Raw genomic sequence first — 27,390 nt, 5'->3', positions numbered from 1 at the left:
TGTAAATATGTAGGATTGTAGTCAAGTGGCTAATTTCCATCCCCAGTCCCATTTGCAGATTGATGTTAGACATAAAAAACAATGACGATAAAAAGTACAAAAGGTAAAAAGTGCAAGAGGCAGGACTAGGACAACAAAACACCTTGACATCTTACACAAAACATATATGAACGACATACATAAACCACCAGTTGACCATAGACGGTTAAAAGAGTGGGTAAGGGGACCAAAAGATTACTGAGAAGTTATAAAGTGCTACAGTGCTAGTTAAAGTGCTATGTGCTAAAGTGCTGTTTGCTAAAGTGACAAGTGCATAAGTGCAAGATTGAATTTAATTTAATTGCACAATGCCCCAATAAAGTGCAGGATCGACTGAAATTGCACTATCCCATAGCACACGATTGCACATTGCAGATGTGTGTCCAATATTGCACAAAGTTTGTATACATAAATGTATTATGTACACACCATTGTATGAAGTGTGTGTGCAGCAGCGGCGGTGGCCTCATGCAGAGGAGGATGCATCATGTAAATACAAAGAGTGTGAACACAAGATTCATAAAGTGGAGGGAAATAAAAGTTTTGATTTGATTTGATTTGTGTTTGATCATCACACACCTGACGACACAGTGCAGGATGCAGCCATCGACCTGCAGCCCCCCCATCACCCCCTCCTCCTCCTCCTCCTCCTGCAGGCCTCATTACTTACTTAGCAGAGGCTAATAGAACAAGGACGTGTAATTACTTCATTGCTAAAATAGGAAAGCTGCATTTTAATAATTAAAGTCCAGCGTATCAGCGGTAAAGCATAATAAAATTGTTTTAAAATCGAGGATTACAACAGTAAATCCCGCTGGGCCAGATGTGAGAACGGGGGGGGGGGGAGGGGGGGGAGTTGGGGATTGTATTCTGGGACCAGATTAAAGAGAAAATCCCACAGCGGCCGAAGCGCTGTCTTTTCTCTGCAGCTTAGAGGCTTGTGTGGACTCAACATGCTGTAATCCACCGATTAGCTGATATAATCACCTGTAAATACATCTTGGTCATGATGTTACTCTGGGCCATCGGGCTCGGCCCTACTCTCATGTCCCACATGTGTGTGTGTGTCTGTGTGTGTGTGTGTGTGTGTGTGTGTGACTTTGCTGTTGTTGAGTTGAACTTTCTGGGAACCAGGAGGCGACAGGCGGCGGAACAACGAAACACTGAGTTCTCAGAAACCGAACTGAGCAGACAAACGACGATTAACCTGAATTATTCCACATTATCTCTGCTTCAGTCTGTTGAATAGTTTGTACATCACTGACTTCAGTGTTTGTTTGACACCTGCTAACAGTTAAAGGCCCAGTGTGTGATATTTGTCAAGGTTTATTAGCAAAATCTGAATATACTACCCATGAATATATTTATATTTGTGTATAATTGCTATATAATTGTAAGAGTATGCACATCCCTTGCTTGGCTAGGGGGAAGCTTCAAAAGAAAAAAAGAAACAGCCTGCACAACCTCATTATGCTCCAGATATTTTTACTGACAACGTTATTATCATCATGATAATGACCTAATGAAGGGCTGAGGAGCCCAAAACGTTGTCAGTAAAAATATCTGGAGCATAATGAGGTTGTACAGGCTGTTTGTTTTTTTTCTTTATTTTAATTGCTATATAATAAATGTGTCTCTTCTTTAATCACTTAAAGGGACAACGAGGAGCTTTGGAAAAGCAAAGCGTTTTCACACTACATTTATGAGCCTCCACGCACACCGTGAAATTCTTTGACCGTCACAAGACAGACTCATGTTTTCATTCATCAAGAATTAAAGTCAGAGGTTCGAAGACGATCACATACCGTCGTAGTTCCGACCATAAACGGCGATTCGGCGGCGTTATTCTCATGACTCGCCATGAAACCGAAAGTAAGGAAACGCTGGTCGGCTCGCCCAGCATTTCCACCACCACTAATACTAACAAAATAACGATAGAGACAAAACGATATATTTATCGAAAATGGGCCCATTAACAAGTGTGGGTAGTGGAGATTCATCCACATTATCGTTTTTTATAACCAAATAGAAACTCCTCGTTGTCCCTTTAACAGCTGGAGCATGCAAAATGTCGTTCTATATTTCTTTGTTATACAAACTTTCCACTTGCATGTTTTTGTACATAACACACGTCTAATTCCACTGTAGCTACAATAAACAATACACAATCAACCTCATGTTGCACTGATCATCATCTAGTTTGTATTCTTTTTCTACATTTTGTAATGTTAACTCTTTTCTTTCATATTTGATGCTGCTGCCTTCAATTGAAAGATAAAGATTTTTGAATTGAATGATACAACAGTAGCTATGTGAAGTCGTCTGGCTACTTTTACTTTTCATTTTGCTGTGAATCTCTCTTCACTTTTACTCCAATAAAAACCTGTAATGCAGCTTCTGCTTCACTTACAGTAAAGACTCCAAACACATCATTAATCATCACAAGATCAGACATGTCCTGGAGTTTTGATGCTTCAAGTAAAAACATTTTTTTAAATTTTGGCTGTGATGTTCGGTCTGTCATCCATGTTGTTCTAGTGTCTGTTGTGTCTTTTTATGTCTGTTGCAACACAAATTGACCGTTTCGGGACGATAAATGTTGTGTTACTTCAGACCGGTCCTGAGTCCACATCTTCAAAGTCTTTCAAGGTCTTTCTTTCTTTTTTTTTTAAACCACAAATGTCTCTATCCGTCTCTGTCTCACTTTGGTTGATGTGATGTAATTCCACAGAAGTTCCAGATAATTCAAATAGTTGTATTAAAGTATCTGCTTGTGTAACCATGGTAACAACTTGGTGTCACCAGTGTCGACAGTGGGATAAAATAGACTTCAGCAGGTTCTGTGCTGTGTTCTTCTGTTCAATCCAAACTTTGTTTGTTGTGGTTTAGATTTTACATCAAATCATCTTTTCTTTGTAGCTGAGGAGGAATAATGTAAATATCAAGACACATGAGGACTGGTATGGTACACAGCAAAAACTCAAAATCTTACCAAGAACATTTGTCTTATTTCTAGTCGAAACAAATCTGCTATCAAATCTATTTCACTTGAAATAAGTAGAAAAATCTGATAGTGGTTTTTCTTTCTTATTAAAGCACAAAAAACTTGCTTTCACTGGCAGATTTTTCTACTTATTTCAAGTGAATATTTGTTTGAAACAAGTGAAAATTATCTGAAAACAAGTACATTTTTAGGTGATGAGTATTATTTTAAGTGGAAAGAGGTTAGTTTTGACTAGAAATGAGACATTTTGACAAGAAATAAGACAAATATTCTTGGAAAGATTTTGAGTTTTTGCAGTGTACTGAATACAGTGATGGACTTGGAAATGGTCTCTCAGTGGTTTGGTCTCGGTCTTGGACTTGACTTGGTTTTGGGTTTGGTCGTCTTGACTACAACCCCAATAAAGATTAACTTGAATAACTGTTTGAACTGATGCAACAGGTTCAGTTCAACCTCATGACTCAGAGGTCAGAGGTCAGAGGTCAGGACCTTTTCCCTGCTGCTGCTCCTCTTCCTCCTCCTCTTCATCTCCGTACACGTTCTGTCGCCACAAAAAAAAAAAAAAAAAACGACAGACGACGAGAGCGGCGCGACCTCTTCCTGTCCGTTTTAATGCTGTGACATCACGTCCTCAAATCGCTCCATCACAAGGGATTAAACCATTAAAAACAGGGGATTGTAAAGTATTTTAGCATTTTTATTTCTGTAAGACACTTTAAAGTCATTCCTGAAAGAGGAAACACATGATTTTGGTTCATAGCACATTCATGCCTGGCAAAAAAAAAAAAAAAAAAAAAATTAGAGATTAAGACTACATCAACAACAAAAAATACAAACATGGAAGCAAACAATATAAACAATATCTTATATATAAAACATAGCAGGCATAATAAATATTAACACATAGACAAAAACCTAAAAGTAAACAAGAGTTATAACCGATTTTGGTTTTTTTGGGCCAAAGTTTGGAATAAAGAGAGAAATCACCGATGTGTGAATGTGAATGTGAATGCTTCCTTTCTGTGTCGTGTTGTGTGTTAGTGTGTGTGTTTTTTTTTATGTTATTGTTTTTTAATCTCCTGGAGGAAAAAAAACCAAAAACCTTTAAACAAAAGCAGCTCTGCAGATTCACTCGTTACGTAACGTCCAACCCAAACCTGTCCAACCTCATCACACTGCAAAAACTCAAATATCTTACCAAGAATATTTGTCTTATTTCTAGTCAAAATGTCATTTCTAGTCAAAACAAATCTCATTATACTTAAAATAAGACTCATCACATAAAAAGTAGCTTGTTTTTAGACACTTTTTACTTTCAAGCATATTTTCACTTGAAATAAGTAGAAAAATCTGATAGTGGAGCAAGTTTTTCTTTCTTATTACAAGCACAAAAAAACTTGCTTTCACTGGCAGATTTTTCTACTTATTTCAAGTGAATATTTGTTTGAAACAAGTGAAAATGATCTAAAAACAAGTTATTTTTAGGTGATGATTCTTATTTTAAATGGAAAGAGATTAGTTTTGACTAGAAATGAGACATTTTGACAAGAAAAAGGACAATTTCTTTCTTTCTTTTTTTTTGCAGTGCAACATCTCATCTACGTCTCATCAACATCCCCAAGGAAGAAGTTTCTCCTACGACTGAATTATTATTGTTGTTGTGCACTTTATGTTTGTGTTTTTAATACTTTGAGGCCTCAGTGAACACTCAAGCTATAGTATATGTTTATATATATTTATATATACGTATATTGATATATCTATTTAGTGCAAGAAACTCATCACCCAGGTTCAGTCATCAACTCATCGTCTCATTAGTTCAACGTAGCAGACAACGTTAGTTCAACCCAAATATATATATATATATAAAAGGTTAACAGGAAATAAGGAAGTCTGTTGCTATGGTAACTTATTATGGTAACGATTTTTTTTGTCTTTGGGTGCTTTGAATCTACCAGTTCTTCAGCTGTTTAGTTGTTTTTTTTTTCTGTCTTTGGTTGGTGTTGTTCAGGTGTTTTTCGTTCACAGGAGATGGGAATCAGTTTTGGTTCAGTCAGGAATCGAGGACCATGAATCATTCAAACACACACACACACACACACACACACACACACACACACACACACACACACTTGTTCATTCATTCATTTATACATACGGTACACACACATTCACACACACACATCTGTACACGAGCAGACAAAAACAGCAAACAATAAATTCTCAGTTATTGCGTGACTGTAAATGTAATTTCACTCCGTAGTGATTCTTCTACTTAACAAAGATAACTGTGCAATTATTTTTTTTTCAAACCAGGAGTAGTACAAATATTAGGAGGACGTCCCAGGTGCTCTTTCTGTTTCTGTTTTTCTTTTTCTTTTTTTTTGCCATGTGTTCAAAGTGTTTTCAAAGACTTGGTGTCGCTGCAGGATTCAGCTCCTCCTCTTCCTCTTCTTCTTCGTCTTCTTGTGGTGCAGGGAGGAGGAAGTGTCCAGATTGTCCTCATGTTCCTCTTCCTGTTCCACCAAAGTCAGTCCACCTTGAGGTCCCAGTCCCCCTTTAATGCTACTTCCGTTGCAAAGTGCAAGCAGTTAATAATAAATGTCTCTGTGCCTCTCCGATCCGTTTGAGGGAAAAAAAAAAAAAAAAAAAACAGAAACCAATGCAACAGCAAAGGAGAAAAGAAAAGAAAAAAAAGATTATTGTTATTGTTCAAAAGTGAAAATGGTTTGAGTCACTGAGGAAAGGAGAGAGAAAGAGAGAGAGAGAGTGCATCTGTGTCTCAAGAAGTTCAGTCCATCCACACTAAACAGGTTTAGTTCCTGGTGGCGTCTGCGCCTGGTGCCAGATGTTTGGAAGAGTGGTTATACCTCCCTGGAAGAAACACACAGAGCAGATCCAGATGTTAATACAGTAAATACTGAAGTATAGAGACAAATATTATACGATTATACGATACAAAATGACTTTATTATAATCCCAAAAGGGAAATTCATTTGTCTGTCAGCTCATCTTCCATTTGCAGAAGAATTAAAAGATGCAGCAAAGAGAGGAGCTCTTATTCTACATATTAGGACTGCACAAACACTTTGAGTCTCTATTAAAAACTCATCTCTTTTCCTTGGCATTTTAGTTTTTACTTAGGTTTTATATGTTTTCACTTTTGTTTTATTGCTTTATTGCAAGTTTTTACTGTACATTACCTGTATCCCATTTAGTTTTATTGTTACTAGTTTTGCTTGTATGTTTTTATTGTACAGCACTTTGGACAACTTGGGTTGTATTTCTAAATGTGCTATATAAATAAATGTGTATTTTATTGTATGTATGTTGAATATATAGAATATATATGTATATATGTGTTTAACTCGGTACCTGAGGACTATTCACATTATATAACCTAAATGTAATCGAGGTTGAACTGCATTTTGTCCGTTATATGACGAAGCCAGGCAGTTTTTGTTTCAGAAAATGCAAAATGTGAAGCCTGAGCGGTTTTGGGCTGATGATGATGAGGTAAAGTTGGAAGAAGTCTTTACTATAGCTACTTTCATAAAAAGTGCCTGGACGCTAAGAAAAAGTGAATTATTTATGTGAATTCCATGTGGTTTTTGTTTCGTCTGTACTCTGATGATGTTGTTTGTTGTCTAAATATGAAATGTGTCTTGTAAGACCTTATAGGCTGGGCGCTTTAATTGGTGCACGACACTTAAATAAATATAAAATTCATCAAAATAAATTCATTCATTCAATTCATTCATGTATTGTATGTATTTTTTTCTCTTTCTCATTTTTCTTTTTATTTATTTTTTCCTAGGAGTTTGCATGGATGTGTGGATGTGCAGCTACACACTGTCCAGAAAGACAAACTGCTCATGTTGTTGTATGTGTTAGTTGAAGTGAAACCAGGCGGAGACGGCGACTCTGACTCACTTGATTTTAAGATTTTATTGTTTGTTTTTAAGATCTTAAATGGCTTAACCCCACCCTATTTATGTGACCTTTTAAGTTTTCAAGTTGCACCCAGAGAAACAAGATCAGCAAATACACTTCTCCTGGGGGTCCCTAGAACAAGATGCAAAACTAGAGGTGACAGAGCTTTTGCGGTGGCAGCACCCAGGTGTTGTGCAATTCAAGTCTTTGCTCAAAACCTACTTTTTCTCGCTGGCCTTCAGTGTGGGTTAATATGGGAAACTATGTTTACTATGTTCACTGTGGAACTGTCTATTTGTGCTTGCGTATGGATCCGAGTCTGAATGTGTTTGATATAATGTGTCTGATATGACTTGTACAGCACTTTGGTCAACAATGGTTGTTTTTAAACGTGCTATATAAATAACATTGAACTGAACTGAACTGAACTGAACTGAACTTACGATGCGGTGAGCGTGGAGTTGAGGACGAGCGTGGTGCGGATCTTGTACAGCTGAGCCAGAGTCAGTTTTTTGTGCTGCTGCTGAGCCGGAGATTTCCTTTTCTTCTGGGGCGACACCTCCGCCGAGTCTCCACCCGCCCCCGCCACCGCCACCGCCGCCGCCGCCGCCGTCGCTGTCAACGACGACGATGACGACGACGACTCGTTCCTGGAGGACGAAGGAGCTGCGTCTCCGTCCGAGCTGCTGTTGCTGCTGCTGCTGTTGCTGCTGCTGTTGCTGCTGCTGCTGCTGCTGCTGCTGCTCTGGGACTCGTGACCTTCACGCCGTCCCATCGCCACCGCCACCGCCATCGTCGCTGCCCTGTGTCCCCGTGGCGACGCCTCCTCCGTCCTCCTCAGGCCGGCGCCCAGCGTGGCGGCGGGCATGGACGCGCTGAGGTCGAGGTCAGCGGAGAGAAGCCGCTCCACGCCGCCGCTCCGGCCCAGTTCTGTCAGACTCCTGCTGTGAGCCAGCGCCGTCGCCGAGGAGACGGAGACGGAGGAGACGGACGACGACGAGTCCAGACGCCGCTCCTCCCGGCTCAGCGAGTGTTTGCTGTGGGAGACGGAGGAGGCGTTGGCGTGGAGACGCTGCAGCAGGTTGTCCTCGGAGCGCGACAGGACGAGACCGGGGAGTCTCTGGAGACAGTGGAGCCGCGACTGGACGACGTGCGGCCGCCGGCGCGGTCTGGACGACGACGACTGGACCACGGAGAGCTGGGAGCCCAGAGAGGCAGCATCTTCCTCTTCCTCCTCCTCCTCTTCCTCCTGCTGCTCCTCCAGCTCTCCTTCCTCCCTGTCTCCTCCTCCTCTCTCCTCCTCCTCCTCCTCCTCCTCCGTCTCCTCTCCTTCGCTCTGGCCCGGCGGCCGCGGCTGCAGTTCTCTGAGCAGCGACTCGGGCGAGAGCGTCCCGTAGGCGCTGTCCATGGAGAGGGAGCGGCACTGAGGATCCAGCTCCTCCTCCTCCTGCTCCTGCGCCTCCTCCTCCTCCTCCTGCTCCTGCTCCTCCAGGGAGTAGATACTGGACTGGACGCTGCTGCTGGACTGAGGCTGTTGGACCTCCGACGCCTCCGACGCCACGTCAGCGTCAGCGTCCGAGTCCGTCTTGGTCTCCGCGGCTCCTCTGAGGTTCATGTTGGCAGCAGGAGGCTCCGGGTGTTCACCTGGTTCATCGATGTCCATCACCGACAGCGTCTCAGTGGAGCCGTCTGATTGGCTGAGAGGGAGGAGACGGAGTGGGTCATGTGATGTTCGAGCAACAACAAGTGTAAGAAATATATGTAAAAAATAACATGTAAAAATAACATAATGCATTTGGTAGATTTTGTTTCCTTGAGAGAACCAGGTCGGCTGAGACACATTTTGGGCTATTTCGCTTCCTTAACATGTATTCTTTCAGAAAATTGGAAAGAAATGGTAGAAAATCCACATTAAGGTTTTTATTTTACTTCATTTTGTCTCTTTCGTCAGTAGAGCTACTGTGACAAACTGTGCTGTGCTTGTTGTCTGACCCATGTCATGTCAGGTATCATTGTAAAGCTCTCTCTCTCCTGAACAATGATGTAGGCTCAAAAATTGTCATTTCCTCCGTATCCGCAACCAATCGTAAAGTATGATTTAACAATCTATGTAATTTTACAGTACAAGTCTTTAAAGGCCGTTTTCTCAAAATGAGTTGTTCCTCAGACTCTGAGCTAGAAATCTCCACTTCAGCAGCACTTACAGACACCAAACCTTCCAGTTTGATCCCTTTCTATATTCTGAAGGTTTTTACAGAGGGGATTGTTGATATATCATTCAAAGTCTGATTTATACAACATTTTATTCATAAAAACATGGAGAAATTAGATTTTTTAGGGCTGGTGACAGTATTTTCTCATTTACAGAGTGATAAAAAAGAGATATCCAAAATCCACCTCTGTAAAAACTTCTGACTCTAATATGTCAACAAAATAAAACAAGAATTTTGAAAGTAGTTTTATCCATTGTTCAGATTTCTGTTCTGAAAATGTATGCAAATTAGCGCATATTTCATTAGATATTGCCTCATTTACATATTTAAACATAAAATTTGGCAAAACTTGTAATACAAAAAACATTTGTCTTAATGTGAGTGATAAACTTGGGAAGTTTCATGGTGATATCTGTTAGTTTAATTTTTTTTTACCCTATTCACCTGTAGTATCTCAGCCTAAAGCACTAACACAGCAATAAAAAAAACACAACTAACATTACAGAAGGTGAATGTTTGTGAGTTAATTTATTTCTTTTGATAATTTGTTTTAGATGAATACTTCTTTATATGGTCGTACAAAGGATTGCACTCCAGTTTATCCCATAAAGATGTTATATTCTATTCTGTTTCTATTCTTTATGCTAATAGATAAACCTAATCTCCTGCCCTGCTGGTCATCAGGCATCGATCCAGCGATCAGTCGGTGTCCTACCTGGAGTTCTGCTGGTCTTGGTCTTTGTGTCTTAAACACGGGGAGCTGGTGGTGGAGTTGCTGCTCTCGTCTTCCTCCTCCTCCTCCTCCTCACCCGTACACCTCTTGTCCTGCAGTCGGAGAACCTCCTCAGTGCGAAGCTTCTGGAGCTGGTTCTGAAATATAAAATAAAATTTTAAAAATCAGTCAGTGAATAAATGATGTTATTTATTCTAAAATATTATTTAAACTATTAAAACAAAGTCTTATTTCCTGGTTGCATACAGTATATAACAGATCTAATGTGACATCCAGTGTGTCTCTGACCTGGACGTTGCAGATTGCATCGATCCAGCTTCGCCCCTGGGTGGCGCTGTTGGCTTGGAAAGTGTAGGCGGCCACTGCACTCTTGAACTCGTTGAGGTAGATGAGGATGAACGAGCCTGAGGAGACGACAACAAAACACTAATTATTCATCAATGTATCGATAAAAACGACACAATTCAAATTCAGCAGCAAAAACGATAATGACCTCATTTTTATCCCTGAAATAATAAATCAATAAATTATAAAGATTGTTGCTTGTTTCCTGTTTCCTTATGAAGACAGGGTTCCTATAGATTGGACATTTCAAAATTCCAGACTTTTTCCAGACTTCTTGGTTACAAAAAATCAAATAATTTGTGACATTTGAGTAATGAGATGCGTATCATGTAAATAACTTATGCAATTAATCATTTGTTTTCATTATTCTAAATGTGTATGCCATTATGTCACCAAATAATTTCCAGGAAATTGTAGCTAAGTACTGTACCCAGATCAGTATTAAGATGAATATACAATACACTGCAAAAACTCAAAATCTTTCCAAGAATATGTGTCTTATTTCTTGTCAAAATGTCTCATTTCTAGTCAAAACTAATCTCATCACCTAAAAATTTACTTGTTTTTATATAATTTTCACTTGTTTCAAACAAATTTTCACTTGAAATAAGTAGAAAAATCTGCCAGTGAAAGCAGGGTTTTTAAAAACTTGCTCCACTATCAGATTTTACTACTTATTTCAAGTGAAAATATGCTTTAAAGAAGTTAAAAAGTGTCTCGAAACAAGCTACTTTTAATATGAAGAGTCTTATTTTAAGCATAATGAGATTTGTTTTGACTAGAAATTACATTTTGACTAGAAATAAGACAAATATTCTTGGTAAGATATTTGAGGTTTTGCAGTGCAGTTTCCATTTTCCATACTTTCCAGACCTGGAAATGTATAAAATCAAATTCCATCACTTTCCATACTTGTGTAGGAACCCTGTGTAATGTCTAAATGATCAATAATAAGAGTATTATTGATCGATGGGGGGGCTCACCGGGGTCTTTCAGCTCCTTGCAGACGACGCTGTGCATGAGCAGAGGCTGTCGGATGACTTTGACCTTCTCCACTCGTTTGACCGGTTTGGTGACGAGCAGCAGGTCGGTGAATAGGAAGCAGTAGACGTCCATCTGCAGGAGAGATTAATAATTTAGGTTTAGATTAATAGCGACAGTGATACGTGATGTTTCGTGCGTCCGACTCTGAGCTGTGATGATGACGTCGTCACTCACCCGACTGTCCTTCCCCTCCTTCATCCTCAGCGCTCCCTCCAGATGCAGCTGTCGGGTTTCCTCCGGCGAGATCCCTCTCATGGGAGCCATGAGGTCGAAGCGGTTGTACTCTTTGAGGATCTGAGAGCGGAAGAGACAAAAAAAAAAGCATGAAGTTTGATGTTTGAAGCTCATGACTTCTTCCTCTCTGACCTTTAGGTTTTTATTTTACTTCATTTTGTCTCATTTCGTCGGTAGATTTCTCCTAAATTCACCAAAAGTTAGTATGACCCATGTCATGTCAGGTCTCATTGTAAAGCTCTCTCTCTCTCTCCTGAACAATGATGTAGGCTCCAAAAATTGTCATTTCCTCCGTATCCGCAACCAATCGTAAAAGTATGATTTACGTAATAATAATAAGAGTAATAGATCTATGTAATTGTACAATAAAAGTCAATTTTTGGCCGTTTTCTCAAAGTTTTCTCAGACTCAGAGCTAGAAATCTCCACTTCAGCAGCACTTACAGACACCAAACTTTCCACTTTGATCCCTTTCTATATTCTGAAGGTTTTTACAGAGGGGATTGTTGACATATCATTCACAGCCTGATTTATACAACATATTATACTAAAAACAGGGCGATATTAGATTTTTTCAGGGCTGGTGACAGTAGTTTCTCATTTACAGAGTGATAAAAAGAGATATCCAGAATCCTCCTCTGTAAAAACTTCTGACTCTAATATGTCAGAGAATTTTAAAAGTAGCTTTATCCATTGTTTTTATCCAATCTTTATAAATTATCGATTTATTATTTCAGGTCTGACCTTCTCCACCTCCTCGCTGCTTCCCTCCACCGCCTCGTACGAGTCGATCCGGGCGGAGATGGTGGCGAGCTTCTGCCGCTCCTGACGCTGCCTCATCTGGGAGTCCACGCTGTTGATGAAGCCCTCGACCGTGGCCACCTGCCGGAGGGGAAACACAGAGACACATCCGGGTTCAGACGGTTGTTCACCAGTGGTACGAAGACATATTTAAACTTCTACCAGAGCTCAGTTTTAAAGGAGAACAAGAGGTTTTTTGCTCTTGTTGCTCTTTCCTGGGCATTGATTTTGTTTCATGGAGTTCCTGATCCATGTGTAGCTAATGTCTAAACTGTAAACTTTCTAAGAACCATCCATGTAAGGTCCATTATAGTGTTGAAAACATTTAAAAGCAGATAAAACAATTAAAATACTCTAAAAAAAAAAAAAAAAAAGGTTTGTGCAGTGTTTCTTTATAACTGGGAGCTGATTTGAAAACGCTTAACTTTCCACCTTGGAGCTGAAAACCTCCAGAAGGGAAGAAGCAGTATTTAGTATTTCTATTTAAAATCTCAGTCTATACATTACAATACATTTTTTAGTTTTACTCTTCAGATATTGTTCCTTTTTTTAAAGATTTATTCAGCATTTTTTTCACTTAATTCAGCAGTGTTTCAACAATATGTTCAGCTATTCAGCTTCCAGCATTTCTTGAAGGAAATACCGGTGAATGCTGAACATTCACCGGTATTTCCTTCAAGAAATGCATTCTCTAGTTGTGTTTTAAATCTCAGTCTGCACCACAGTTATCTTCCTGCTCTGAGACCTGCAGATGTCGTCGGTTTGTCTGCAGCAGCGTCTCACCATGTTGTTGACGACGTCCCGGGCCGACGGCTCGTCCGTCTTCTTGAGGACGCTCTTCAGCAGCAGAGGATACTTGGTGAGTCTCTGATGAGGCTTCGCCAACATGTCGGCCAGCTTCAGACGGTTGCACTGCTTATTGGTCTCCGCCCACTGAGACGCACACACAGAGACGGGAAATCAACAAACATTTTTAATTAATAAACGAGTCCGACAAGGAGGATAAAAAAGAAAAGAAAAGCTACAGTGTGTGAGACACCGACCGTGACGTAGGTCCTGAAGAGCTCGTTGTCCCTGAGAAGTGTGCGCATGTGCTCCATGCAGCCCTCCTCCTCCATGCAGTACCGGATGTAGGGCTGAAACCTGAAGCCGAACTGGACACACAAACACAAACGCACACACGTCAAAATGAAGGAAAACACAAAACTGGTTCAAACTGGCCTACTCTTTATAACTGGACACTGTACACTTCACTTGTTTTTATGTTGATGTTTTGTTTTGTCTCTGGTCTTCTATGCTTTTATTTTCTGTAAGGTGACTTGAAAGGAGCCTCCAAATTAAATGTATTATTATTATTATTATTACTACTACATGTTTACATCAGAGTCAGTGTGAAGTCAGAGCTGCACCGGATACAGAAAGGTCACCTGACTTTTAATATCTTTATTCACAAATGTAAAAGCAGCTGTGATCTATTGAAACACACTGGTACCAGGATAAACAGTGTTATTGTCACAGTAATGACTCTAGATATTCCTGTATCAGTCCCACAATGGGGACATTTCCGTTACTGCAGCAGCAGAGCTGAATAATAACACTCTAAATAATAAAAATGAAGCAATAAAAAATAGTATTTGTAAAAGAAAGATATATATGTACAGTCCAGTAATGAGTGGAGACATCAATGAAGTGGCTTTTAGTATTGATCATTTACAAGTTTGTGCAGAAAAAATGTGTTTAAAATGTTTTAATGTTTGATCTAATCAATAAAGATGGAAACTGAGTGTCTGTACCTACACCTAAAGAACAGATAGGCAACAATGGGTTGTGCAATCCCCAGCGGGCAACATGCAATATCCTTTTTTGTGGACTAATGTTTCCATATGCTTTTATACTTATGTGATGTTTTTATAGGTTTTATGTTTTGTATTTATTCTGTCTTGTGTGTGTTGTGTGGTATCACAGCGGAGAAGCAACGTGAATTTCGTTGAATTCTTTTTTCAATGACAATAAAGGCAATCTAATCTAATGATTAAAGGCCAAATAAGCAGAAAAATTTGTAATATTATAATAATTTATTGATGTACACAGCTATATTTTTGACTTCAAAACCAGAATGTGCTCAATACGTTTCTGGATTTTAATGACTTGCTGGCAACTAGAAATCTGAATATTCACTTTATTATTATTATTATCATTGTTATTGTTATGTGCGGTGCGGTGCGGTGCGGTGCGGTGCGGTGCGGTGCGGTGCGGTGCGTTCACTGACCGTCCTGAAGCCGTGGTGCAGGTCGGTGGGGTCGAGCAGCGCCCGGGCCTGGCGAGCCTTCTCCAGCACCGGCTGCATGACCTCGTTCCACAGCGACGTGTGCAGACGGACGATCTCCTGGATGTTGCTGAAGACTTTGGGCGGCTCCACCTCGGTCAGCAGCCCGCTCTCCTGCAGGTTCAGCAGCCCGCTCAGGAACAGCTGGAGGGGAAAAAAGAAAAAAAGAAAAAAGTTTATCAGACAACGGTTTATCAGCCTGACGGTTAAAACACTTTGACTCCTCTTGTCTCAGTGAGGTGGAGATAAAACTGTCTGTTCTCACACAGCAGCTTCACTGTGTGTGTGTGACAGTACAGGAGCCAATTCATGTTGTGTAACAATCAGCATGTGTGTGTGTGTGTTATCTTTACTGTATGTGTGTGTGTCTCTGCACTTACATCAGTGATGACTCTCAGTTTCTTTATGTACGTGGCCTCCGTGTGCAGCAGCTCCCATATCGCCTCCTGCTGGTGGAACTGTCGCCTCGTCAACACCTGCAAACACACACACAAACAGAGGTTATATTAATAAATATTGCTAAATAACACATTATTAATTATTACTGTGTTAGACCAATCCTGTCTTTTACGTCATTCACATTCAAAATAAGGATTTAAAACTGTCAGAGTGAATCCGACACTGAACAGACGTCACATGTTTAAGTAAATTGATCACTGACTGAGAGTCCTGATTTCACTAGTTTGGAATTAAATATTGTCAAAATTAACATTTTAATAACGAAACATGGGGCCTGTATATCAGAGGTAACAGACAAACAACAAAAGAAATCATCATTATCGGATGTTTCTAAGGCCTTTAGCTGAAAACAAATATAAAATCCTACAACATTAGAAGATGTTTCATGTTGTGTTGCAGCAAAAGGTTCAAATTTTTTTGTATCGTGTCAAATTCAACTGTTGTAAAATCATGTTTACAACTTTGTGAGATTATTTTAAAAAGTCTTATCCTTTTGTATTATTCTATAAGTGTTATTTAAGAGAAGGAGGGCGCAGGCCGTGTGTCATTTGCTGCTGCGTCAGTCTCCACGCGTCTCCATCATAAAAACCTGAATAAACTCTCTGATGCAGCTGCAGGGAAACGAGCGTTTCAGCGATGTGACTTATGTAACTGACGGTCACAGACGAATGTACAGTATGTGAGGCTGTAAACAGCTGATTACTCGTGTACACATTAACAGGTTGAAGCTGCTGCTGCTGCTGCAGCTGAACAACGTGCACCGGGCGGGTGGAGTCGTGCACAGTTTCACGACAGCTGCGTAACAACTGAGTGATTTGTGGGAATCGTTCTGTGAAAACTGGCAACGACGAGATAAAAGAGGAGGAAGAGGAAGAGGAAGAGGTTCATATGAATGAAACTGTTTTATTATGACATCATCAGACAGCTTAACTTTAATTCCTGCTTCTCTTCAGACATGTTAGTATTTCTTATTTCTTTTTTCCCCCAATTGTTGTCTTAACTGTTTGATTTGATTTTGTATTATATTACTTTCAAATGTTTAAAATAAAGTCTTCACTCATTTATTCACTCATTCATTTAAAAGGTAATCTGAGATCAGGGAAGTGTCTTTAATGCTTTAATTTTGACTTTATTATGATTTTCTTGCAGTAAATGTAAAACAGAAACACATTTTCCATTTTAAATGTTTGTGTTTAAGAGAAACCAGCTTCACTTCTTTTTACCTGTCTTAGTTTTTAATTAAATGGTGAATCGAGACGCATCAATAATTCATTTGTATATTTTGCCTGATAAATGAAGTGAACATATTAATTGAAAAATGCACATGTAGTTGTTTTAAAATAACAATTAACACACTAAAGTTAAAGCAGCTCATTTATATTTTATCATAGTTTATTCATCTGTATCATTTAATTTCTTCTCTGGCTTCACAATATTTCTATTTTCTTTGAAATTTGTGTGAACTGAGTGTGCAGCCTGCGTTGTGCAGTGTGTTGTGTGTTGTGTGTTGTGTGTTGTGTGTTGTGTGTTGTGTGTTGTGTGTTGTGTGTGTTACAAGTTTGTCTTACAATGCTGACAAACCAGATGGGACAAGGGAGAGTGTAATATGTGTATCACTTTTCTTTTTTGTGTGTGTGTTTATGTGTCTTTTTTGGACCCAGATATTAGGATTTGAGTTATTTGTGTCAATAAAAGAATGAACAAACTAGTGTTGTGTTGTGCAGTGTGTAGTGTAGTGTGTAGTCGTACCTCGGGGTTGTCCAGCAGACACTGCCAGCTGTCCTCCAGGCTCAGGTCCGTCTCCTCCCCGCCCCCCTCCCACGAGTCCTGGTGGAAGCTGAGCAGCCGCGGCACTTTGGGCAAACCGAACAGCGTGTAGGAGTGGAGTTTACTCTGCAGCTGCTCCAGACGGTCCACTTCCTGTCATAGGAGGAGACAAACAAAGTAACGAGCCTCATTAATGAAGTGAGAGGGTTATTAGAAAAGAGAACGTGTACGATTGTGTGTGTCTGTGTTTGTGTGTATTGTGACATTCATTCACACTGTAAACAAAGCTGCAGTCTGCACATTAGCATATAAACTGTGAAATCCAACAGGAGCTGCTGCTCGGCTCTTTGTTCAGCTCTGATGTAGTTATGAAAATGAGCTCGGTGCATTGAAACCATTTTAACAATAGAGGACGGAGGGAGCAGGGGGGGGGGTGTTGGAGCCAGGGGTGGGGGGAGGGGCTGCAGAAGATGAACCACTGATGTATGACTTTAAACTAAAGGGATAGTGCCATAATCTATGAAATAATCATGTATAACTATGTAACATTACGACACATGAAGCAAATACTCTGATACTGAACTACTTTTTTGACGCTTTTGAAATCCCTCCGCCCAGCAGCCGTGTCTGGAAAGTAGTTCCGGCTGCATTTGCCTCTAAAACAACTCTGTTCCGTAATGTTACATGATTACACATGATTATTTGGTAACACTTTATAATAAGTACACACTATTAAGCATTAGTTAAGCATGAATAAATACTGAATTCTTCATTTATAACGCATTAATACTCATTAGTATTGTGGATTGGATTGTGTATTTGATGAGTTTGATGAGGGACAGGGGACCTGTACCGTTCACCTCCAGCTCACGTCTCTGCCCCGCCGATCTCAAAACAGCATGCACCGATAATTAAAGGTGATGAACCTACTACTATGACAAAACTCAAAATCTTTCCAAGAATATTTGTCTTATTTCTTGTCAAAATGTCTAATTTCTAGTCAAAACTAATCTCTTTACACTCATCACCTAAAAATTTACTTGTTTTTAGATAATTTTCACTTGTTTCAAACAAATTTTCACTTGAAATAAGTAAAAAAAAAATCTGCCAGTGAAAGCAGGTTTTTTGTGCTTGTAATAAGAAAGAAAAACTTGATCCACTATCAGATTTTTCTACTTATTTCAAGTGAAAATATGCTTGAAAGAAGTAAAAAGTGTCTAAAAACAAGCTACTTTTTATATGTGATGAGTCTTATTTTAGGTATGATTAGATTAGTTTTGACTAGAAATGACATTTTGACTAGAAATAAGACAAATATTCTTGGTAAGATTTTGAGTTTTTGCAGTGTAGGATTATGGTGAGAGGAGAATCTGACTAAAATGTTGAACTATCCCTTTAATAAAAAAAACTGCTCCATGTTGGATAGAAGTGAGATTTAAGTGGAACACGATCAGATCTGTGTCAGCTCTGTGTGACAGGAGGTGGGTGGAGGTTTGACCCCCACAGTGTGAGTGGAGGTGGAGGGATACGGGGGAGTTGGGGGGGTATGGGGGGGTATGAGGGGTATGGGGGGAGGGGGGGGGGCAGAGGTCCAGGTCCCAGAGGAGGATCTGTGGCCCTGAGAGGGTTAAAGGCAGCGGAGACGGTGAATAGAGACGAGCCGGACGCTGACAGCTGACTGACACACTCTGTCTCTGTGTGACATGTGGATGTGACCTGAGGGACGCCGCGCACAATGGCAGCGTGTGTATGTGTGTGTGTGTGTGTGTGTGTGTGTGTGTGTGTGTGTGTGTGTGTGGGCGTGTGTGTGTCATTACAATGAAAGTTGATTATTGTTGTTAAAAACAGAGTAGAGGTCACAGCAGATCTGACACTCCGGGGGTTTGTTGGGGGTTAATTGGTGACCTCTGGCTGGAGTTGAGCCATGCTAACAGTTTCCCTCTGTTTCCAGTCTTTGTGCTAAGCTACGTTAGCCTGCAGCCAGCCAGGCTGGTATTGATCTCCTCCACATACCAAACTCACTATACAAAATGTAATGGGGGTTTTTACTTCTTCCTACTCCTTTTTGAGCATGTTTAATTTCATTTATTTATTTGTTTTTATTAGTTAATTAGTAGTATGTTAGCAGTTTTTCTTGTTTTTGTTCTGATTATGGATATTTAGTTTGTTTGGTTTTGTTTTGATTTCACTGTCCACACATGTTCAAAATACAGATTTCAATCAATCAATCAATCAATCGATCGAGCCTTTGTGGCTGCTGCTCCAAAACTTTTGAACAATTTTCCACTCTGTGTTAGAACAGCTCCAACACTTTCAACCCTCCAAACTGATTGTTTTTTTTATCATGACAGTTCATATTGTTTCTTATAGATTTTATGTCTGTTTTTTTATTTTATTCTATTTATAAAGCTGTTTTTTTTATCATGACAGTTCTTATTGTTTCTTATAGATTTTATGTCTGTTTTTTTTATTTTATTCTTTTTATAAAGCACCTTGGTTAAATGTGCTATATAAATAAAGCTTAACTTGTCTAACTCTCTGCAACAACATGAAGATTTACTCCTCTAAACTTCAAACACTTGTCACTTTTATCCGACGACAGGATCGTGCCGGACGGAGCTGAGCGAGTGTGTGAGCTCATTTTTCTTCCACCTCCTCATTTCCAGAGTTTCTGCTGCTGGGAGGGGAAGTGTGTGTGAGCCCACGACAAGTCAGGAGACTCTGAAGGGAAATGACCTCACCAGGACTCGGGGGATCTGACCTCGTAGCCCCCCCCTCTCCTCCCCCCTCCCACCGCTGCTGCTGCTACTGTGCTGTTTGTTGTTTTAAGCTGAGACACGCCTGGGCAACAATCCTGAACCCCCACAGCTGCTGCTTCTGATTCTCACTTTTACTGCCCAAAGGAAAGTGCAGCATGCAACACACACACACACACACACACACACACACACACACACACACACACACACACACACACACACACACACACACACACACACACACACACACACACACACACACACACACGTATATGTCTTTAAAGGGATAGTTCAACATTTTGGCAGATTGGCCCATTGCCATAATCCCTATAGTCATAGCAGTAGGTTCGTTATCGTATTATCTCATAACATGGTGAATGTGCAGGTCACAACCAAGAAACCAAGAAATCCCATGAGCCTCCGTAGCGTAGCTCTGAGCAGCTCACGGCTCTGCTCCGCTGTTCTAAAAATAGCTTGCACCGACAATTAAAGGTAACGAACCTACTGCTATGACTATAGGGATTATGGCAATGGGCCAATTTGCCAAAATGTTGAACTATCCCTTTAATATGACCTCTGGTCTGATCGGTGTGTACCTTTCCGAACGGCCCCGCTCCGGCGTTGGAGCTGAAGAAGCCGCTGAAGCGACTGGCGGCTCGGTTCTTCCAGCTGTCGGGCCCGGCGCCGACGCTGGGCAGCGAGCCACCCATCTGTCCCACGGCATCCTGGGTGGGAATGTTCGTCTCCCCCAGGAACTCGGTCATGTTCTTCCTCCGTCGCGCCTGACCCTGAGAGAGGACACAGAGAGAGAGAGAGAAAAAGTTCACACAGCGTCCGAGGCCACAAAACCAAAAACCAGAAAACGAAAGAGAGACGTGAGTGAGTGACATAAGTGATTGTGTCAGCTCAGGAGTCCTGTCCTATTTCTAGTGAAAATATCAATTCTAGTCAAGACAAATCTCATTCTACTTAAAATAAGACTCATCACATAAAAAGTAGCTTTTTTATAGACATTTTTTACTTCTTTCAAGCATATTTTCACTTGAAATAAGTAGAAAAATCTGATAGTGGAGCAAGTTTTTCTTCCTTATTACAAGCACAAAAAAACTTGCTTTCACTGGCAGATTTTTCTACTTATTTCAAGTGAAAATTTGTTTGAAACAAGTGAAAATGATCTAAAAACAAGTTAATTTTTAAGTGATGAGTCTTATTTTAAGTGGAAAGAGATTAGTTTAGACTAGAAATGAGACAAATGAGACATTTTGTCAAGAAATAAGACAAATATTCTTGGAAAGATTTTGAGTTTTTGCAGTGCAGCAGTTTCCAGTCAGACAGACGGACGGACGGACGGACAACAGAGACAATGAAGGAGAAGGAGAAAGAGAAAGAGGGATAAACAGGAAAACAGAGGGGAATTCTGTGACATCATCAGGTCGATTTCGAGCCGATCCGAACGGACGGACGGACGGACACAAACAGGAGAGGGAAGGACGGACGCTTCCTCACGGCCGACACTCGTTACATCACAAGGAGCAGCAGGTTTGTTCCATAAGGACATAATGCTCTCCAAGTCTAAACCATTGTCCCCCTCCATTGTTTCCCTGTCAGCAGCCACACTCTGCATCTATGGACGCTTTTACGAGCAGCAGCAAAGCAAACAAACAGGAGAGGGGGGGGGGGGGGCAGCGGCGGCCGGGGTATCTGAGGAAGCAGTTGTTTTTGCCGTTATGAGTGTCAGTGCTGAGGAATCTGCTGCTGCTGCTGTGGGGGGGTTGAGGCTGACTGACCGACGACCCTCTTCAAACACAACGACAACAAGAAACTCACATTCCTGGACACTGACACTGTTGCTGAAACTGAGCGTCCATTCCAACCAAATTCTTTCGCCGATGACCCCCCGCACACATACACACACACACACACACACACACAGACAGACACACACATGCAAACACAATGCAATCAAAACACCAACGCACAAAGACCGCGTCACGTCAGATTTCAGCTTCCTCTTCCACAAACAAAGATCCTCATCATGCAACTTTTTCCACATCGTCAGTGTGGAGCTGCACAAACAAACTCATTAAAAATCACATCTTCAAACGTAATAATTAATAATAATAATAACAACTAGGGATGTCACGATTACTTGTTTTCACAATTAATCGTGGTATTTAACGGCCACAATCAATCGTGAAGATTATTTAATACCGTGACTCTTCAAAAAGGATGATGTCAGAACCGTATCGGCAGTAAAGGTAAATGCACAGACACTGGTTCATTTATCTACCATAACACTGAATTGGTAGGAATTTAAATGTTATGCTGCGTTCAAAACAACTCAGAGGTCGGAATTCCCAACTCCGAACTTTCCAACTTCCGATATCATTGCTTTCACGCTGCAGGAACTCGGAAGAGAAAAAACATGGATACCCAAAGGAAGTTTGGCATATTGTGGCTCATCGCTGAATGCGAAAAATATATGCAGCAGTAAATTGTCGTGTTGTCGTGACGTCAAGTCGGAGCTCTGAAACGATACCCGAGTTTCCGACCTGTAATTTCCGAGTTCCACACCATTCACTTCATTTTTTTACAACTCGGAGCTCGTTTTTTTCCGACTTCCGCCGTAATTTAATAAAATGATTAAAATAAACGTAAACATTTGGTATAGATGACAATTAATGACTTCAATATTTCAAACACTTCCCCTGGAGGATTAATAACTGCTCCTATATTAAAATATTTTGTGTAAATAATTAGTAATGTAATTATATTTTGACTTTATTTGATTCTACACACATTCATTGTGTTGTGAAATGTATTGATGCATAATAATCGTAACACCGTGACGACCCTAATAACAACTGCACATCTTTTACTTCGACAGACTCAGACTGCTGCAGGCCTCACACGGCTTCATGTGTTTGGACCAAATACATAAATAACTGTAAAACAGAGCAGGACGAAACGCCGGAGTATAAAAACCAACCACATCAAACACACACGAGGCAAACAGAGGTAAACAACCTGAATGAAAGCGGCCTGATAACGGCTCACAGCGGTTTATAATCATCTGTGACATGTGTATGTAACTGAAAACTTAGAGACAGAACAGAGATGTAAATATTATGAACGGCTCCTTTTCTGTGCTACACAAAAGCACTTAAGTGGAGTAAAAGGGCCTAAAACACTAAACACACACACACACACACACACACAGTTGCATAACGAGATAGTAAATCAATGTGTGTGTGTGTGTGTTGGGTGGGGGGTCGTGCTGCAGGTTTAGGAAACAGCTTTTACTCCTTTTATAAAGAGGAGGAGAGTGACTCAACTGCAAATAGAAGCTTTTCTATCCAGAAACGTGGAAATGAGACAAATTTAGAGTGAAAAGGAAACGAGTCTGGAGCCATTTAGGGTTTTTTTCTTTTTGTGTGTGTGTGTTTTTTTTATAAAGTGGGGATATGTGGTCCAAAAGGTTCAAGCACACAGGTGTCAGGAAGCGTAGAGGAGGCAGCCTGGACCCTGAGCTGCTGCCAACTCACTAATGGCCCCGGGGAAAAAAAAGAAAAAGAGAAGGAACAGAGCCGAGTCCTGTGTACTTTAGTTTAGTTTAAGTGTGTGTGTGTGTGTGTGTGTGTGTGTGCATGTGATTTGACAGCACCGATGTAAAACAGGTGTGATACACTACAAAAACTCAGAATCTTACCAAGAATATTTGTCTTATTTCTAGTCAAAATGTCATTTCTAGTCAAAACTATTCTAATTATACTTAAAATAAGACTCATCACATAAAAAGTAGCTTGTTTTAGACACTTTTTACTTCTTTCAAGCAGATTTTCACTTGAAATAAGTAGAAAAATCTGATAGTGGAGCACGTTTTTCTTTCTTATCATAAACACACAAAGAACTATAGCTTTCACTGGCAGATTTTTCTACTTATTTCAAGTGAAAATTTGTTTGAAACTGAAAATGATCTAAAAACAAGTTCATTTTTAGGTGCTGAGTCTTATTTAAAGTGGAAAGAGATTAGTTTTGACTAGAAATGAGATATTTTGACAAGAAATAAGACAAATATTCTTGGAAAGATTTTGAGTTTTTGCAGTGTAAAGAGCTCATACAGTAAATACACTGTAGGAAAAGGAAGAAGAAGGAGAAGAAAGTCGCTTAAAGAAGAACCCAGTGTATGTGTGTGTGTGTGTGTGTGTGTGTGTGTGTGCGCGCCGAGGCCAGGAAGTTGTAATTATAAGCAGAGCGAGCGACAGTTTCCCAGTAACAGTAACAGAGCTCACCATTGAAGCCAGCGGCATGTCAAAAGTAACAAAAACCATCCTAATCCTTCACAATTGGATTCATGGATCGCAGCCCATTGGTCCTGCAGGCAGCTGCTGCAACGGCTCAACGGCGGCGGCGGCGTCTCGCCTCCTTCTTCCCTCCTTCCCTCCTCCGTGTCCTCCTGTCCTCTCCACCGAGGGGACACACACACACATCCACACACACCGCCGTCCGACTCCCGACTCTTCCACGTTATTCCAGGAAGCTTGTGTTAAACGTTTTCACTCCTGGGACGTCCCGTTCCAGCTGTTGACACAGTCCAGGTCTTATGTCCTTGTCCTTGTCCTCCCAGCTTCTTCTCCTCCTTCTTCTATTCTCTATTATTATCTCTATTTATTATCTGTGTCCCGTCCTGTCTTGTCTTATCCGTCCGACCACGCTCTTCTCTTCTCTTCTCTTCTCTTCTCTTCTCCCGGCACCGACCACTCTGCTTGCATTTCATACAGACACTGGCCTGAAGTCATAGCAACCAGGAGGATCCTGATTCCTGCCTCATTGTGTTGGGCAGGAAGGCGAAGGCAGGGCCGGCCGGGACACACACACACACACACACACACACACACACACACATACACACACTCAAAAAAAAAAAAAAGGAGGCTGATCTGAATATTTGGAGGCGGAGTCGGGGTGACAGCTTGTCGGGAGCTCCCTGCTTCAAACACACTGATCCTGTTTCTGCTGCTGAAGATGCCAAACACTCAACAACTCCACATCTTTTTATTTTTTTTGCATCTTGTTGCCTTTAGATAATTGTCTTTTCCCTTTTTTTCTCCCTCCCAAACTCTGCAATTAACCACAGCGACGCAGCTCTTCATTCTTTACTCTTATTTGGAAGTGGCCGCTGCTCCATTCTTCTTCAGGTTATCTCCCATCGCTGCAGACCTTTGAACAATGACCACGCTCCTTTTGGCCAAAAAAACAAGGAAAGAAATGCACCCGATAATGGCCCGACGGGAAACTCCCTTTGTTTACTTGCTTGTTGCAGCACATTTAAATTTAATAGGCGGCTGCAGATAAGAACCAGCACACAAACACACACAAACTCCTGGAGGAAACTTCCTTGAACATGAAAACTGAAAATAAACCAGGAACTATTTTCTGATGATAACATACGGCAAACATTTCAGCTTGTGTTCACTCTTTAAAAAGGTATAATGTGTAGGAATTCCCCCCATCTAGCGGTGCGGTTGCATATCTGAACGTATTCTTGATGTTGCATTCACGTGAAATGGGGCAGACGTCAGACAGACAACAGACGCTGCATGTAACAGGATAAACAAGCGTCTATGTAAACAAGTGGTCCGCCAGCATGCGGCAAAACAATACAGGCGTGACAATATGTTGTCATGGTGATGTCGTATTGTTTACCTCCGACGACCGTCTGCCTGACTGCACCTGAATGCAACATTTGTGCAGGCGCTACCTGGAAAACTTTCTCTCCGAGCCGACAGCTCTGGTGAGTTTCCGTGGTTACCTACGGTCACACTGCCACTCAACATAAAAAATGGTGATGCAACATGGCCGCCTCAGTTCGGTGCGTCGCCCACTTATGTATTTGTAACGACTTGTAACAACTCATTCTAAGGTACGAGAAAGCTTTCATTTGTATGTGGGTGTGATTCCACTTCAGTGAAATACGTATTTATGAAAGACATATTTGATTTTTGCTAATAAAAAGCCAAATAAGTTACATACTGGGGCTTTAATGTGAATGTTATATAAAAGAAGCTGCAGATAATAATACCACTTGTACCTCAGCAGTCCTCCTCCTCCTCCTCCTCCTCCTCCTCCTCTGTCTGCCTAACTAATTATGTTTACAAGGTTTCCCCGTGTGCCTCCTGTGTAAACCTGTCAGTCAGAGCCGAGGGCAGCAAGAGCTTCCTTTTGTTCGGACCCAGCTCCATCTGTGACCTGCAGGTCTGAGCAGTGAGTGGTGGTGGTGGTGGTGGTGGTGGTGGGGGGGGGCAACAGGGGGAGGCAGGGGGGTGGAGGGGCATTAGTCAGGTTAATGATATCAAGCCCTGTGCTGCTGCTGCTGCTGCTGCTGCTGCTGCTGGGTCTTATCTTATCTCTGGGTTTGTTGCACTAACCTTGGCCTGGAAAGGAGAGAAAATCTTTTGCACGGTGGGACGGGATTGTATTGAAATAAGTGGTGCAGCATCATCACCACCACCACTTATGACCCCCCCCCCCACCTCCCCCATATCCCCCCACCTCCTCCTCCTGCTGCTGCTGCTACTCCTGCCTTCATGTTAGTCCACTGATAACAGCTCCCCTTGATCAGCTCGCTTTGATTAACGATGGGAAAACAGCACGACACTGACCTTCCTGAGCACCAGGACACACACACACACACACACACACACACACACACACACACACACACACACACACACACACATACACATATATAGCCTATGTCATGTGTGTGCATAAGCAGGAAATAGAAACTAAAAGACCCCCCCATCCTAACTCCAAACACACACATCATGTTTCAAGGCCACTTCAGCTCCAATAATCAGCAAACAGAAGCTCTGAGCCTCAGGTGAGACATGAGAGTTGTCACAACAATGCTCCATTTAATGGGACCATAACACCCCCCACACCCCCACCCCCACTTTTTTTCTTCCAACCCCCCAGCCATCATCACACTTCACCCCTCACACACATAAAGCTGATGTTTCCAGAGCAGCAGATGAGATCAATTCAAAAACAAAACCCAAGATAGCGCTCAAACTGTTCTGTAAATGACGTTAAATCCAGTCAAACGTGTTGATTATTCTCATTATACGTTATTTTATCCATTCATTACTTTAATGTTTTACTCATAAAATGTTAAATACTAAAAAAAATAAATAAATAAAAGCCTCCACAGACCAGGACGACGTCTTCAGACAGAACAAACGCGCTCTAAAGCCATAAAACCTTCATTATATTTACACTCACAGGTTTTTAATGAGCCTGTTTCTGTATTTAGTTTCTCCATTAAAACAGAGTGGACACAAAACTGACAACACTATAATTCAACAGCTTCCAAAATGATCATAAAGTTGAGTTAAGACTCTCTTCATTATTACACTACAGTAGGTTCAGCTCGGTGTACCTAATAAACTTGACACTTCTATTCTGATTATTATAATGAAATCTAATCTTTGCAACAGAGAAGCTGGAAACAACAAGTTTTTTTGCTTAAAAATTAGCAAATAATAATTAATCCCCACATCTCTACAATGTTGGTGATGCGTTCAGGGTCGCCTCAGTAAAAACCCACTCTGTCTCACCTGACAGTTGTCGGCCGGTGTTGGTTTGATGACAGGTGGAGGCGACTCAGGAATGTCTGAGTCCACATGCAGCAGATCCCAGCTGCGCCACGACGTCAGCCGCCCGAAACGAACC

The 27,390-nt window shown here is 41.1% G+C and overlaps 1 protein-coding gene and 1 long non-coding RNA gene across 2 annotated transcripts in view; both read right to left on the bottom strand.

Annotated features, from left to right (window-relative positions):
- Positions 1 to 5,012: 5,012 nt before the first annotated feature.
- Positions 5,013 to 7,516, bottom strand: LOC146985150 (uncharacterized). The gene is made up of 2 exons (XR_015036201.1): positions 7,420 to 7,516; positions 5,013 to 5,917 (listed from the first exon to the last, which is right to left on the bottom strand). It is a non-coding gene; the product is annotated as an uncharacterized LOC146985150 (long non-coding RNA).
- Positions 7,517 to 7,616: 100 nt separating this feature from the next.
- The window catches only part of plekhg5b (pleckstrin homology domain containing, family G (with RhoGef domain) member 5b), a gene marked incomplete at its 3' end in the record, with an annotated part of 104,202 nt that continues 84,428 nt past the window's right edge, over positions 7,617 to 27,390 (bottom strand). Inside the window, exons 9-20 of the mRNA XM_085783242.1 lie at positions 20,253 to 20,444; positions 16,880 to 17,050; positions 15,052 to 15,147; positions 14,615 to 14,815; positions 13,389 to 13,499; positions 13,129 to 13,278; positions 12,289 to 12,426; positions 11,486 to 11,605; positions 11,251 to 11,383; positions 10,211 to 10,326; positions 9,905 to 10,059; positions 7,617 to 8,673 (exon numbers count right to left, since the gene is read on the bottom strand). Of these exons, the coding sequence (XP_085639368.1) occupies positions 7,617 to 8,673; positions 9,905 to 10,059; positions 10,211 to 10,326; positions 11,251 to 11,383; positions 11,486 to 11,605; positions 12,289 to 12,426; positions 13,129 to 13,278; positions 13,389 to 13,499; positions 14,615 to 14,815; positions 15,052 to 15,147; positions 16,880 to 17,050; positions 20,253 to 20,444 (2,640 nt within the window). The remainder of the gene's footprint in view (positions 8,674 to 9,904; positions 10,060 to 10,210; positions 10,327 to 11,250; positions 11,384 to 11,485; positions 11,606 to 12,288; positions 12,427 to 13,128; positions 13,279 to 13,388; positions 13,500 to 14,614; positions 14,816 to 15,051; positions 15,148 to 16,879; positions 17,051 to 20,252; positions 20,445 to 27,390) is intronic.

This window comes from Trachurus japonicus, chromosome 7 (genome assembly GCF_045865225.1).
Source record: "Trachurus japonicus isolate A0001 chromosome 7, Traja_1.0".
Lineage (NCBI taxonomy): Eukaryota > Metazoa > Chordata > Actinopteri > Carangiformes > Carangidae > Trachurus > Trachurus japonicus.
Note: the sequence above shows the minus strand (reverse complement) of the source record. Positions and strands in the feature narration are given on the sequence as shown.